This window comes from Columba livia, chromosome 5 (genome assembly GCF_036013475.1).
Source record: "Columba livia isolate bColLiv1 breed racing homer chromosome 5, bColLiv1.pat.W.v2, whole genome shotgun sequence".
Lineage (NCBI taxonomy): Eukaryota > Metazoa > Chordata > Aves > Columbiformes > Columbidae > Columba > Columba livia.
Genome location: NC_088606.1, coordinates 37,691,925 through 37,705,501, shown reverse-complemented (window position 1 = coordinate 37,705,501; position 13,577 = coordinate 37,691,925). Strand labels below are relative to the sequence as shown.

The window sequence follows — 13,577 nt, the reverse complement described above, 5'->3', positions numbered from 1 at the left end:
CCCTTCCTCATCCAATCCGGACCAGAAAAACCTTTCCAACAAAACTTTTGTTGAAACAGAAGCATTTCCGTGAAGTTTTGGTTTTACCTGACTGGGAGTTTACAACTGAAAGCATGCCAAAGAGGTTCCCAACTAGCTCTTGGCTTGGACCCACAGTGACCTCAGCCCCAGCAGAAGTTTGGAGGCTGTGGTACAGAGAAAGAAGCAGAGCAAATACATGGACTAGTTGACTGACTACATGCACCCATGATCAGGATAAGGGAAAGCTGGAGAAGGGGTAAGCTACTGCTTATTTCTTAATTTAGAAGTTATTGTGAATAGAAAACAGAACAATCATCATCTACCACCTCACTAATTCATGACTTCTCAAGAGAGATCCATCACAAACTCGCTTACTGCACCTCTAAAGGACTCTCCCTCAGGTCAGAGCCCCTTTCTGCACACAATCCTGTCATCATACAACAGAAGAAACCATGAGAGGTTAAGGCTGTGTTCTCAGGAAATAACTGGGCAATCAGACACTCACAACAACGTCTTGCTGCCTTCTTTCCCCTTCATGTTGGCTCAAAGATTCACATTTTCTTCCTTCTCTCTTTTTTTTTTTTTTTTTTTTTTTTTTTCCTTTCCGTAAACTAAATTTTGAATGGTCGGTTGGCCAAGGCAGCAGATTCCAGAAAGTCTTATTCCAGGCCAAGCGGCAATAAAACTTATTTGGCATATTCATCTTATGGGGAAAGTAATAAAATTAAGGAAGAGGGTTTCTATTTTTGTATGTCATTCCTCAGTAAGGTACCAATGACATAAAAAAAAACTTCCACTGAGCTAGGGAAGCTAAATGCTTCTCACAGCTGACAAGTAATGCTATAGTCTTATTATGATAACTAAGATGTTTGCAAAGTGCCTAGAAAAGGCAACTTCCCAACATCCAGATGCACTGACTCCCTTCCCACTCATACTAAACCTGAGGAAAGAACTAAAAAAAGTTAAGCCTGGAGAAAGAACCTACACACCCTTCCCAACTGGCACGATGGTTATAACAAGAGCGGTCTGCACAGCCAAAACACCTGCACAGGAAATTAGTCCCCTGGAATCTCCCTGTTTGCTTTCTCCTGCCAAGCAAGTCTGCCCACAGTAAAGAATGACTGATCAATTATTGAATTCGGGTTGAACAGTTTCAATTTGTAAAATTTCCAAAAATATTATCTTGGTCTAGGTCCCGACAGAAGATGAAGTGAAGATGAAAGAGGAAGAAAAGTAAGGAGGATGGGTTGGTTGCTCAGGCACTAAACAGAAAGGAAAATGTTATTCATATGCCTTATTTCTCCCTCAATCTTTAAGTGCAATTTCACTCTGAAAAAGGTCAATCCTGCACTTTCTTTCTGAGTTGTTCTCTTTGCATCATCCACTTTCCTGCATGCTGGATTTAGCATCTAAAATAAATATTATTTCTGTTAGTCAACAGGGTCTTTGGGGAAGGACTGGGTCTGTGCTGGCTCATACATCATGCAGCCTACATGGCTGAAACAATAGAATATTGTTAGAAGTGTATTATTCAGAAGGGACCTGATCTGAACTACGGTTTCCAAGGACTTCTACAGTACAAGCAGGGTTGTGGGCAAGCTCATCTTTTTGCCCTGTTTCTGTATAGTGCTTAGCACAAAGGTCCATGATAAGTGCTACAAGACAGAACCATAACACAAATAACGAACTACATTTGCACGGCGGGGTATGAATCCCACTCATTTTCTCACACAAACTGTGGCACTTTTGAATCAACTGGGAGGAAACTGATTCCTGAGTTTGCTGTAAATCCATGTCAGTCTTTCATGTTCATGCAGTGGGGAAGAAAAGGCACTCACCTCCTTCCTTGCCGACTCCCAAGCACCCTTTCAGCTCCTGAAGCGAGATTGACTTGTCCTTGTTGAGGTCACAGTAGTCAGTAAAACGTCGGGCACATTTCTTGGGCTTGGCTTTCTTCTTTACGTAACGCTTGAAAGGCTTAAGCTCCCGCTTGTTGATGTCATTGCTGCTGTTGTTGTCCAGCTGGCTGAAGTACCAGTGTACCACTCGCTCCTCCAGCGTGTGGCTGGGGTCTGGCTCAGAGAACCTGGAACGGAGGAAGCACAAGTCCCCAACAAGGGGCTGCTCTCACCAACACCGTCAAGCACGTGCTGAGGAGCCAGAGCTGCTCACCTAGTCAGACATGCACTAAGCCACTTTTAAAGGAGGCAAAATATGCAGGACACACAATCTCCTCCTTCTAGCTGGGCTCTTTTGAGAGAGATGAACTTGTTCTAAACATCTCATTTAGCATTAACAACTGGTGCCAAAGATTTCTGGAGACTGATAGGCTCAGTAGCTCTGGTTCTCCTCACATCAGTTGCTGAAACTCTGCCTAATCCCAGAACGATCCCCTGTAGAGGGCAAGAGGCAATCTCCATGGTCCTTTTGACCCTTGGGCTCCCCTTCAAGTTACCAGCAGGAGAGCCATGAGTGTCAGCTGTCATGGTGGTTTCTGTGATAGCAACGTTGGGACTTCAACATTGGGACTTCAGAAAAAGAACAAATTCATGTAACGCAAGACACATTCGTTATTTGAAAATGTCCTTGGCAAGATGCAACATTCTTCCTGTATCTATTTATACAATCTGAACTCCTGTGCTGTATTTTCAGCATATTTAATGCTTTTTACATGGTTGATTCATACATAAGAATTTCACAGCAGACAAGCACCACAAATCCATGGAAAGCAATAATATGGAACTGGCAACTTCAGTTTGCTTCATTTCATACTCATTGGGATATTACAAGTTTGACATTATTTGAATCACATTTTCTTTCTGTGCCCAACAAGAAACAATATCAGAGAGGGGGAGGAAAAGCAACAGCTTAAGATGCACAAATAGAGAATGCTGCAATTCAACATAAAGCCATCGCTGAATAGGTAGTGTTATGTCATACCATTTAAGTGGTGTTTGGTGCTCTGCAGCAGCAGTAGGAAAGGGATTATTCTTCACTGATACCAAGAACCAAGGAAGAAACTCTCTTTTAATAAGAATTCTTTAAGAATTGCACTAAGCTAGTCCATCTTTTTTCCATGTGACGAGCATGCCAGCAGAGAAATCTAAAATGATGCTAAGACTTGAGCCTTTTTCCTCCCACAAATAAAGCATTTCAGTGCATGGAAATTAGTGAATAGGTAGTCAGACAGGCTACACTGGCACTGGTTTCTCTGACTTATTCCAGGAGATATCTCCAGCTACTGCCTAAATTCCTTATTGAGCAAGGAGAGAGGGGACAGTTGGATGCTGCAGGCAGACAGATTCTGATGTGAGCTTGGGGCATTCTAGCTGATAGGGAAATATGAACTCAGGTACCTTGTAAAATGCACTCTAAGACTGTCACCAACCTTGTTTCAGAAACTGGTAGGATATATATTTAAATGGTCACTGAAAATGTTTTTGTTGGAAACTGGAAGGGAGAAAATTATTTTTACCTTACGGTATGACCAGTTTTGCCTCTAAAATGAAGCTGCAGAGCCTGAAAAATACAAACCCCACCCTACCACCATGGTAATTTAAATCACTAGTGAAGGGGAGTCTGCAATATGCAGAAAGCAAGCACTGGAGCTTAGGTTGAAAACAGAGATCACCATCAGCCTTCTCTGATAGCTTTTACAAATGATAATACGATTTAGAAAGAAAGCTCCTACACAGAGACATCTGGATGCTCGCAACAAGTAAACACAAACAGTAGGGAGAGGCAAACAAACGGCACATTTTTCCCTAGGTTTTACTTGAAGCTATCTCCTTCATAATTTAATTCTTAGTTGAGAAGCAGCCTGGCATTCAGTCACAGCAGCTGGTCAGTGTACAGTGGGACAAACACTGTGGAGGAGAAAGAAAAGGTTGGGAATAAGTCTGGCTTAGTTTTGGGAGCCAAAATTCAAGGCAAGCCCCTGGAGCCACCTATGGACATGCAGAAATTGCAAAAATCTCTCCAGGAAACGAAGGAAGTGCCTGGATTTTTCAGAGCCTTGAAACTGTATGTGAAGACCAAGATGACAGGAGAGAATAAAAACACATCCTGTGGCTTGTTTTTATGACATTTATGAACACAGGCATTGGCTTCTCTCCCTTTTGGAAATGAGCTGGCTATCGTTTGAAGAATAGCAGGTTTCCAACAGCCACAGGGAAATTCTGTATTTCAAGGAACAATATTCTGCTTTTGCTGGGATAGAGGAATAAAACCTGAGCTTTTGCATATGAGGTTACTCCCATCTGCAGCTTGGTGTGCCCTTTGTTTCCTGAAGGCTCACAACTGGAGGGGCAGAAATGGAGAAAATAGCAGAGCATCTTAGAACCAACAGCAGAAAGACAACAGGTAGAACCACAAGCTTCTCTCTACCTGCTGAAGAGACACTCAGAAGCAGGACTTGGAAGTCCCTCTTTTGCAGAGGCATACCAAGAAGGAACTCTTATGAGTTACCAAGAGAGGCAATATAGCTCTCTTCAGGACGTCCATCAAGAAAATCAGGGAAATCCACAGGCTAATACAAATACATTGACTCATGAGGTGACGATACATCAATCTTTGCCATTACAAACATGCTGAGAGCTCATGCTGAAAACTGCAGCATGCTAATGGAGCTAAAGGGAATTAATTTAACTGCTGTGATTGTAGGATGAAGGAAGATACAGCTATTTCTGAGTTTTTACCACTTATTGTTGGCTGGCTTAGCAGGACTACAGTTCCTGAGTTGGTTGCCTGCCCTTTCTTATGATCATCCAGAATTCCAGCACAGCCACATCATCTCAGTTCAGCTATATCTCCCTGGCTCATGAAATTACATGATACAGTAAAGAAGGCTGAGGTTACAACACCGTATCTAACTATCTTGACTTTGATGACTGCCCACGCAAGACATCTATGCACCATCCATGAAACATGAATTGATGCAACTTCACAACACTGCTAAGCCACCTAGCTTTGATGATGAGCCATGACAACAACCATCCCTGCCAGGTCAGCTGAAATAATCTGGGGGCTTTAATTGTCCTGTAAACACAGAGTTTGCAGGAGTGTTCCAGGAGATTTTCCCTCAATTACCTCTCCATTGCTGTTGCAAGAGAAATAAATCAGCCCTTAGATGCAAAGTTCATTTGTTGAGCTGCCTCTCTACTCACTCAGACCATAACAGAATCAGAAAAACCAAGAGGGAACAAAGCTACCCTATACATTCTCAACTCCCAGCAAAACATCATCTCTTGCACTAACACCTGTCACACAAACCCCCACTGAATTCCAGTCTCTCATTCCAGTGCTGTAGCAGCTTTGTAAGTCCTAGTGAAGACAGACATTACCAAAATGCAGGCAGCCTTCTCAGTCTTCTCATGTTGACTATATCACAGCTGTGCTTACTTAAATTCTTCCTCTTTAGCACTCTATGGCAAAACAATCAATCCTAAAGAATGAGTGCTGGGGAAGCAAAGAACTCTGTGCAAGGTGATTTTCTAAATCTAACCTGCTATTGGTGGATTGCTTCCTCACATAAGCCAGCAAAATTTAGCTCCATTATGGAGCATAAGCCCACCCACAGTCCAACAATAAAGAGAAGTGTGATCTGTCATTAACAGCCCAGGACAGGGAACTTGTGCTCTCAGCTTTCTTACTAATTTGTTGGCATCAAGCACTTAGTCTTCTCTAAGTAGGGTTTTGCTCCTTCTCCTGGATTATTTGCTATCAGCTCCCTGACAGGAGGAGAATACTTTTTTCTTAGGTGGTTTATGCTTGGAGGTACTGTTACTTCTAACAATACTGTTTTCCAGTTGAGACACAATTCCAAAGAACACCATCATTTCATCTGGTGTAACTGGGGTGCAGGCAAAGAGGCTATGAAAAAAACATGGACATGTACTTTTGCAGCTGCTGTGAGTTCTGGAGCAGAGAGAGCAGAATATGCCAAAATACCAAATAGGCAGCTTGAATATGCACTTTTCATGCAGTCTGTAATGCTTTCCAGCCCTTGAGGGCCCTTGCAAGAAAGGAGGAATTAACTCAGTGGGAAGGAGCAGTGAAGAAGGGGAGGTATACAGGGTAAAGTATACAAGAGCAGCAAATGTCAGATATTACTCACATAGAAAACCACGTGCAATCGCATTACCCTCCAAAGAACAGTGCTATCAAAGCGTAATATGTCCAACTAAATTTTACTGAGTAAACTGAAGTCCATTCCTACCAAAGCTGATCCTTCGCTCCCCACACACTTGCAGCTCCACTGCATCCCACTGCACAGACCCACAGTGCTGCAGCGGTGACAGAAAATCTTGGTGCAAAATACTGCTGTGACAGAAAGCAAGGCTGCAACCTCTGAAGTACACAGCAGATGTTCACCTGTTTGAAGACCTTTAGAAAACCTATTATTTTGTAATACAAACTTTACAATGCAACAACAGCAGCTGAAGCAGAAGGACAGAAGGGGAATAAGACCAGTCTAACATCACCTAACAGGACCATAAACAGATAATGTAAACCAGAGGGAACTATTCCAGGATGAGAGAACACTGATGGACAAGAAGCTGCTAGCAGATGCAACAGAGTAGAAAAAATTTAGTCCAGCTCCCACTCGGAACATACAATGTATGTTTGTAGTAGGATGTCTCCAGAAGTTTAAGTTTCTATGACTTGAAAATATTTTGCAAGGCTGTATACCTTGCTTGGTGCTGTCCCTGAACAAAGGATAGACGAGAGCAAAGCTAAAGAAATGACAGAACAGACCCTGTCCATCAATGCCCATGACAGCATTCACAATGTTCACCAAGGTGCCTGGGGAGTGGTGGAAAACAATAAGAGTTTAACAAACTGAAGTAAAATTCAGAATTGTTCTTGCTCTGCTTCCACTTCTTACTCTCCTTTTGTTGTTCTTTGTGGTTTTCTGTTCTGAAGTCAAAAGCTGTAGCGGTGGAACATGTCTTGAATCAAAGAGGATTACTCTAATGGAATTGCAAACGGATGGTGTATTTGTTTAATTATTCTCCCTTTCCCGTAGCCAAAGACTCAATAAAAAACTAAGCTGTGTTCAGACTAAACAAAAGGGTACTACACAGCCCAAATTTGCTACAAGGCATGCGTAATTCCTCTACAGTTAAAATTTAAATTAACCTCCTATTACAGGCCCAATTTCTTCTTCTTCTCCAGCCAAGTTGTGTATTAAACACTATTCTGAACACAACTTTTCTGAAGATTGTGGGATAAATCATTTAGAACGTTTAAAAATCATCTCCTTTCACTGCTCATTGACTGTTCAAAGATCCTCCTCTTATACAAACGCTGCCATATCTTTAATTAGGTTAGAATTTCCAGAGGAGCACAAAGAGAAGGTGGTATCTAACTTCAATTGAAATGCACTAGGGCTTGGGCATTAACTTCCTTGCACTGTTTGAAAGTGTCAATCTTTAATAAAACATGGCTTGGCTTCAGAACACCCTAGAGATGTGCTGAGCTGTGCTTGTCTGCTTCAAACTGCTCAACTAGAGCTGAAAGGGAACCTCGGGGGCAATTTTCTGGAGTACTTTTTAGGGCTATTACATGGGGAACCATTGGCAACTTAAAATGAAGGGATGCAGCTGCAGTGTTACATGACAAGGGTAGCTGTTGTAAGCTGCCCTTTTAAACAAAAATTCCACATGGCATTAATGTTTTTGCTGATAAAGCAGGAAGCCATAGTGCACATATTTTGGCAACTAAAATTAATTTCTAATTTGGCAAGGACTGAAGAGAGTTTTTCCAATCAGGGAAACACAGGCCGCAATCCCCCTTGTTCTCTTTTAGTTTAGGCCCCATGTAATAAGAGTATGTCTGAATTAGAAAACAGACTACAATGTACTAAAGTGGAGTCTAAATTTTAGAAAGTGCTGCTCCTATTATATAAGATTTACACGTGAACTATTTCAGCTATGCGTCTTTTCAAAAAGGATACCAAACACTGGTTAATAAACCCATTTCCTACAAGCGCTCCCTTAATTACTTTGAAAACATACAGTAACAAGATGTGCCTTGGAGTTATCACATAAACTTAAAATTAAGAATGAATTTTACCAGAGATTTTCTGTTTCAAAAGTCTAAATGAAGTCTACTTGGCTATTTAGCTGTAATATAAACCAAGGCCACAAGGAAGGGAAGTTCTCATCTCATTTACATTATTGTAAAGCAAGAGTAACTCAATTAAAGTCAATAGCTTTGAACTTGCTTAAACGAGACAAGACCTATAAGGGATTACAAGGTTGTTTTAAGCATGCCCAATAAAAAAAAAAGTCTTATCAGGTTTTACTTACATGGCCTGCAGCAATCCAAGTTGTACAGCCTCACTTTGCTACTACTAGATTGGTTTTGTGTGTGCCAAGCATAAAGTGTGCAGTTTAGCACAGCTTGATGTAGCATTTCTTCATAATTTCTCCCCATGCTTGCACCCCATCTCCCCCCAGAAAGCTAATACATACATTAATTGCGAAGTCACAGTTTTGCAGTATAAATAGGTAAAGCACTGAAGAGTCTCAGCAAATGCAAGAAGTTTTCACTCCTCATATCCAGATTCAGACTAAAGGCTGCAGGCTCATCTAATCTGATTTCCTGTATATTATACTCACAGAACATGAATCAAATTACTCTTAGGACCCTAACTCGGGTTTGACTAAAGCAAGTCCTTCTGAAAAGCATCAGGCCTAAGATGAAAGCCTTAGAGAGAGGGAATCTGTCACCTCCCTCATGACTTCATTCTGCCTCAGTATTGCCCTTGCTTTAAAGAAATTTTGATCACAAGTTTGTTTATATTCAGCTAATCACGTTCTTCCTTGCTAGACTAAAGAGCCTGCAGAGCTTTTGTCCCTATGGAGATACTCAGACTATACAAAATCATCTTTCAACCTTTTTTTCTTTCTGTTAACATCCTACGGAAGGCAGAGCTCCTTAAGACTTGTACTGTTACTCTTTTTCAGCCCTTGGCACTTTGGAAAGGCTCATCTCTGCATTTGGTCCCATATTTTAATGCTGATACTAAAGATGTATATTGCATGCCAGTATACTCTCTCTGCTGCCACAGATGAAGAGGAATACTTCCTCCCTTCCCTAAAATTCCTACTTGTTGCTTCTCTGATCAATGAAAATACATAAGACAATATATGGGGCCAAGTGACATGGGGGTACGGCTTGCTGTTTGCCTGGCCTGCCCTCTGCAACAGGCATAGGCTTTGCTGGTGATACTTAAAAATTTACCTTAGATCATTGGATGCATTTGTTCAAACCGTAAAATAAAAGCCCAGGAGGATGAAATGCTGAACACTGTAAAGGAACAAAAAGAGGGAGGCTACAGAGGAAATAAGTGTGTTTAAATACAGAACCTGTTCCGCCATCATTATGGCAAAGATGGATTAGAGCCTGCAGTAAGTGAAGCTTGCCTCACCAGTAAGAAAACTGACATTAAGACATTAAAATTGGCATGACTGACATTAAGAAAAATCACATAGCCAGATCTCCAGCTTTTCTTTACAACATGACCTTCTCAGCAAACCTGGGCCAGGGAGATGCAGGATAAGCACCTGTTACTTTGGCAGTTGTTAAGACTGGAAATGAATTAGCCCCATGATTGACCCTATTTGTAAAGTATCCCTTTGTCTTGGAAAAGAGCTTTCATTTCCAGTGTCAAAGTCAAGTTAGATTACCCAGACAATTTCAGATATTCCTGAAGAGAGGACTCGGGATATTCATCCCCTTAGGAAACTTGGAAAGCAGGAGTCATTGCAGAGACACAGCTTCCCAACTGCGCAGACTCATATGAAATGAAAGTGGTACTGATTGGATTTTTATATAAGTACCAAAAATTCCTTTTTCTTTTTTTTTTTTTTGGTTTGGTTTGGTTTTAGATAAATGGTCCCATCATGGCATGGTGGGATAGAAAAGCTTGACACATGCTCTTTAGGCAATGAGCTTAGCCTAGGCTGATGTACATGGAAGTTTATACCAGGGCAGTTTCCTGACTTTAATCATGGCTGTGGGCAGTATCTGGGTGGTAGCAATCTTTCACTGTACAAAGGACAGCCTGCTAAAAGATTTCTTTTTTCCCCTTGCAACTGGGCTGCTGACACTAGACCTGAAAATAAATCAACATGATGACTGTGTGAAGAGCTGGGTAGTGAAAAATCCTACCAGAAAGGCCTCTATTGAAAGCTGAGAAATACACAAAGCTTGGGGAACATTAGGAAGCAAGCCTGCTGGTTTATAGAAGTGCAGTGGGGGCATACATCTCTGGTCTCTACAATATTTGTTTATATTAAGCTTTATTTTAAGAGCAATGATTAAGTTGACTGGATTTCAGTCCCAGTGCCAAAGATGCCAAACAAGTATCAAATACTCTCCAGGGCTTCCCGCCACCCCTACCCACTGCATTTGAACCATGCAAATTAGACAGAATTGACAGTGGAATGCTTATGGCTGAGAGCAAACAACACATTTCCCATCCTTGGGGCATTTTTCTTCCTGTTTATATGAATATAGACATGCTAGGCGTATACCACTAATTCAATGGATTACAGAATATTCAGCATGCAGGCACACAGCCACCGGCCTGATTGTAAGGTCCAAATGCAAAGTTAAAACCACATGGGTTCACAGGCTCCATACTGAAAACAAGAGTCACAGAGGTGCAGCCCAGGAAGCTTTTTGTCTTGAGTAGTTAAAGATGGCACTGCTTCCTTCTACAGTTTGAAAGACGAAAGCAGGGGATCAACATTACTCTCAGTATGCTAAAGCAATATCCACAGAAATAACATTTGCACAGAAGCACCTCCTTCATCCCTACACCCTTATGAACATGAGCACATTAGTTGTGGCACCCCTGCATGCTAAACTAGCACTGACTCCTCTTCCAGTCAGGGGAACCTAGAACCACAGAAGCCTTGCCTAGCCGAGGCAATAAAGTGCTCTTTTAAATCCATCACAGCCCATTCTCAATGGCCTGTCCTGCCACAGCATCGCAGCCACTGTGCTAAGGGGATTTGCTGTTATCAAGCAGAAGGGGGAGACAAGACCTCAGCTTTTCTCCAGTTCCCCAGAAATGCAGACTTCTGCCCCACTCCTGCAAAAGGCCTGACCTGCTGCTCCTTCCAAGAGGGATGAAGAGGCAGCTGGTCAGAGGGGAGGGCCATGAAAAACAGTTCCTCACCTCATCGGCAGGCTGGCTCTGGCCCCACAGCAAAACCACAGCACTGGTACTGCCAAGAATTCAGTTCACATTCTTTGCTCCCTGTGGTAGCCACTAGGCCACACGGTCTCCTTCAATCCATTTGCATTTTATTAGGTCTTTTCATGCACCAGGGGACAAAAGAACAAGCCACTTCCTCCCACTGAGCTCTCATTTCACACTTCAAATGGGCTATACAGACCTTTATGGTGGAGCAGCTGCCAGGGAGGAGGGGCAGGAGGAGGCAGGCAGGGCTAGGATAACAGGATAGAGCAGCATCTGAAGATGCAGCCTCAGCTTCTCTCCCAGCGACCCAGAGGAACCCAAATCAGTGCAGAACACCACCTTTTCCTCCCACCCCCATCTCAGGGGCACCCAGAGCTCTGCAGCCACCTTGGAGGCATTCAGCCTGGGTGCTTTCTGGACTCACCTCCCACCCCCAGTAGGTGCTGCTGAGTTAATAGCCTGTACCATGTCCGTAGTCAGAGCGTCAAGTAAGCTGGTAATAAATTCAACTTTCTTCCCTTCTGGGCAGCCTGCAGAAAGAAAAGAGGGGTTTAATGCAAGAACACACAGGACTGGTCTCCTGTCACAGTTCAGCAAGGATCAGCCAGAACATCCTTTGTTTGTAACATCAGCCATCATCACAGTCCTTAAGGAAAGGCAGAAGAATCCCTCAGTGGGTTTCTCTGTGTGGCAATTTGTCCTGCTGCTTTTGTCCAGGCACATACAGGGTCAGCAACAATATCTGGCAGGATCTGGTTAGCTCTATAGCCTCTCCCAGTTCTCTACCAGCATAACCACAGGGATGTGTTGGAAGTGACTGGCAGACGGGAGTTCCCATGGTGACACTTGCAGAGACATTTACAAAACAAGTCATTGCCTCCTGGGTCATCTTCCTCTGCAAACATGACTGTTTTGAGGTCTTAACTGACAGCTTAAAGCTTCCGTATGCACAGGCCAAAGCGAGGAGCGTTGCTCGTGCTCTCCTCTTCAGGCAGAGAGCACATTGCCTGCCAGAAGCTACCATAATAATTCAGTTCTTTGCATGATCACACTGCATGAGAAATACATCAGTCTAAGTCAACACATGGTAATCCCCCCCAGTCACTGCTGGCTTAAGCAGGACAAAGCAGGCTGAAGACAAACTTGGTAGCCATTTCCATTACTCAGTGCTGAGGCCACCTAGTTCACCACCATCATAACAACTGACAGACAGAGCCTCCTGTCCTTAACAGTGCCAGCCTGTTACAACACAGCTGAGATTAAATTCTCCATCTCCTCACCTTTATGAGGCAATCCATGCTGTTTTCTTGCATCTTAAAGGAGCAAAAGCTTGCTTCATTTACTATCACATTGATACTGTAACAATTACTCTAGCCTACTAAGGAATGAGCATACATCAGCCCACCACCTCCAAAACTATTGTCCAAAACCCATCACCTCCCAGCCTATTGTCTTGTCTTGATGTGACAGAGAAGCCACCACCACATTGCTCACCTCTCCTTTCTCCAAACCACGATGCGCTACTAATTAGTCAGCTGATTAAGGCAGCAGACATCAGAAAACAGCCTCCCACAGCGACATATAGCAGTGTCAACACTTTCTGCTTTTCTCGACAAGCAGAGAAGCATGCGTACCCCAAACAGAGCACCAGAAACTTACTGTAATCCCTTGACAGCTGAAAGAAGCTTGCAAATTGATCTGACAAAACTCCCTCCTTTGCAGTATTACAGGCTCTGTTCTCGGCAATAGCCAACCAACAGTCCCTCGCTTCTCTCCATATTATGTGCATTATACACACGCACACCCCTCAGCACTCCTTTGGCACACGGTCCAGAAAATGTCAGCATTGTAATGGGTAAGCTGCTGTGGCAGCCAGAGTAGACCACTCACTTAAAGGAGCTTTTTGTTGCAGTAATGAGAAGGTTGAAAAACCATTTGCTAGAAGTCATCTCCCTGGGGCCTCAGCATCTCACCGTCTGCAGGAATTAGCAGCTTGCCATTTGTTATGTGCAAGCAAAGCTCTCCTTAGTTCCTTCTTTCTTTCTTCTGGCCACAGCTATGACACAGTTTGTGAAGAGGGTATGCACAAGTGTGCAAGGATCGGGACTTATGTCTCCCTCACCTTGGCCTCTGCAGGGTCTCTTCACACAGGCTAAGGAGCACCAAGGGTCTGCAGAATGAGCAAACCTCTAGAAGAGGAATAGTGTAATGAAGTCCCCTTTATATAATTGAGTGCAAATGAAATGATCAGTCTCAAAGTCAAGCAGGGATTTTTGTTAAAATTCAGTTCTGCTAAGAAATAAGAGCAGGAAAAAAGTAAAAAGAAACATCTCTCATC

General features: G+C 42.9%; 1 protein-coding gene across 9 annotated transcripts in view; it reads right to left on the bottom strand.

Moving 5' to 3' along the window:
- The window catches only part of SMOC1 (SPARC related modular calcium binding 1), a 132,663-nt gene that overhangs the window by 9,767 nt on the left and 109,319 nt on the right, over window positions 1-13,577 (bottom strand). For all 9 annotated transcript variants that reach the window (XM_065064433.1, XM_065064426.1, XM_065064427.1 and 6 more), the window contains 2 exons: window positions 11,664-11,769; window positions 1,860-2,107 (listed from right to left, as the gene is read on the bottom strand). In XM_065064433.1, the coding sequence (XP_064920505.1) occupies window positions 1,860-2,107; window positions 11,664-11,769 (354 nt within the window). The remainder of the gene's footprint in view (window positions 1-1,859; window positions 2,108-11,663; window positions 11,770-13,577) is intronic.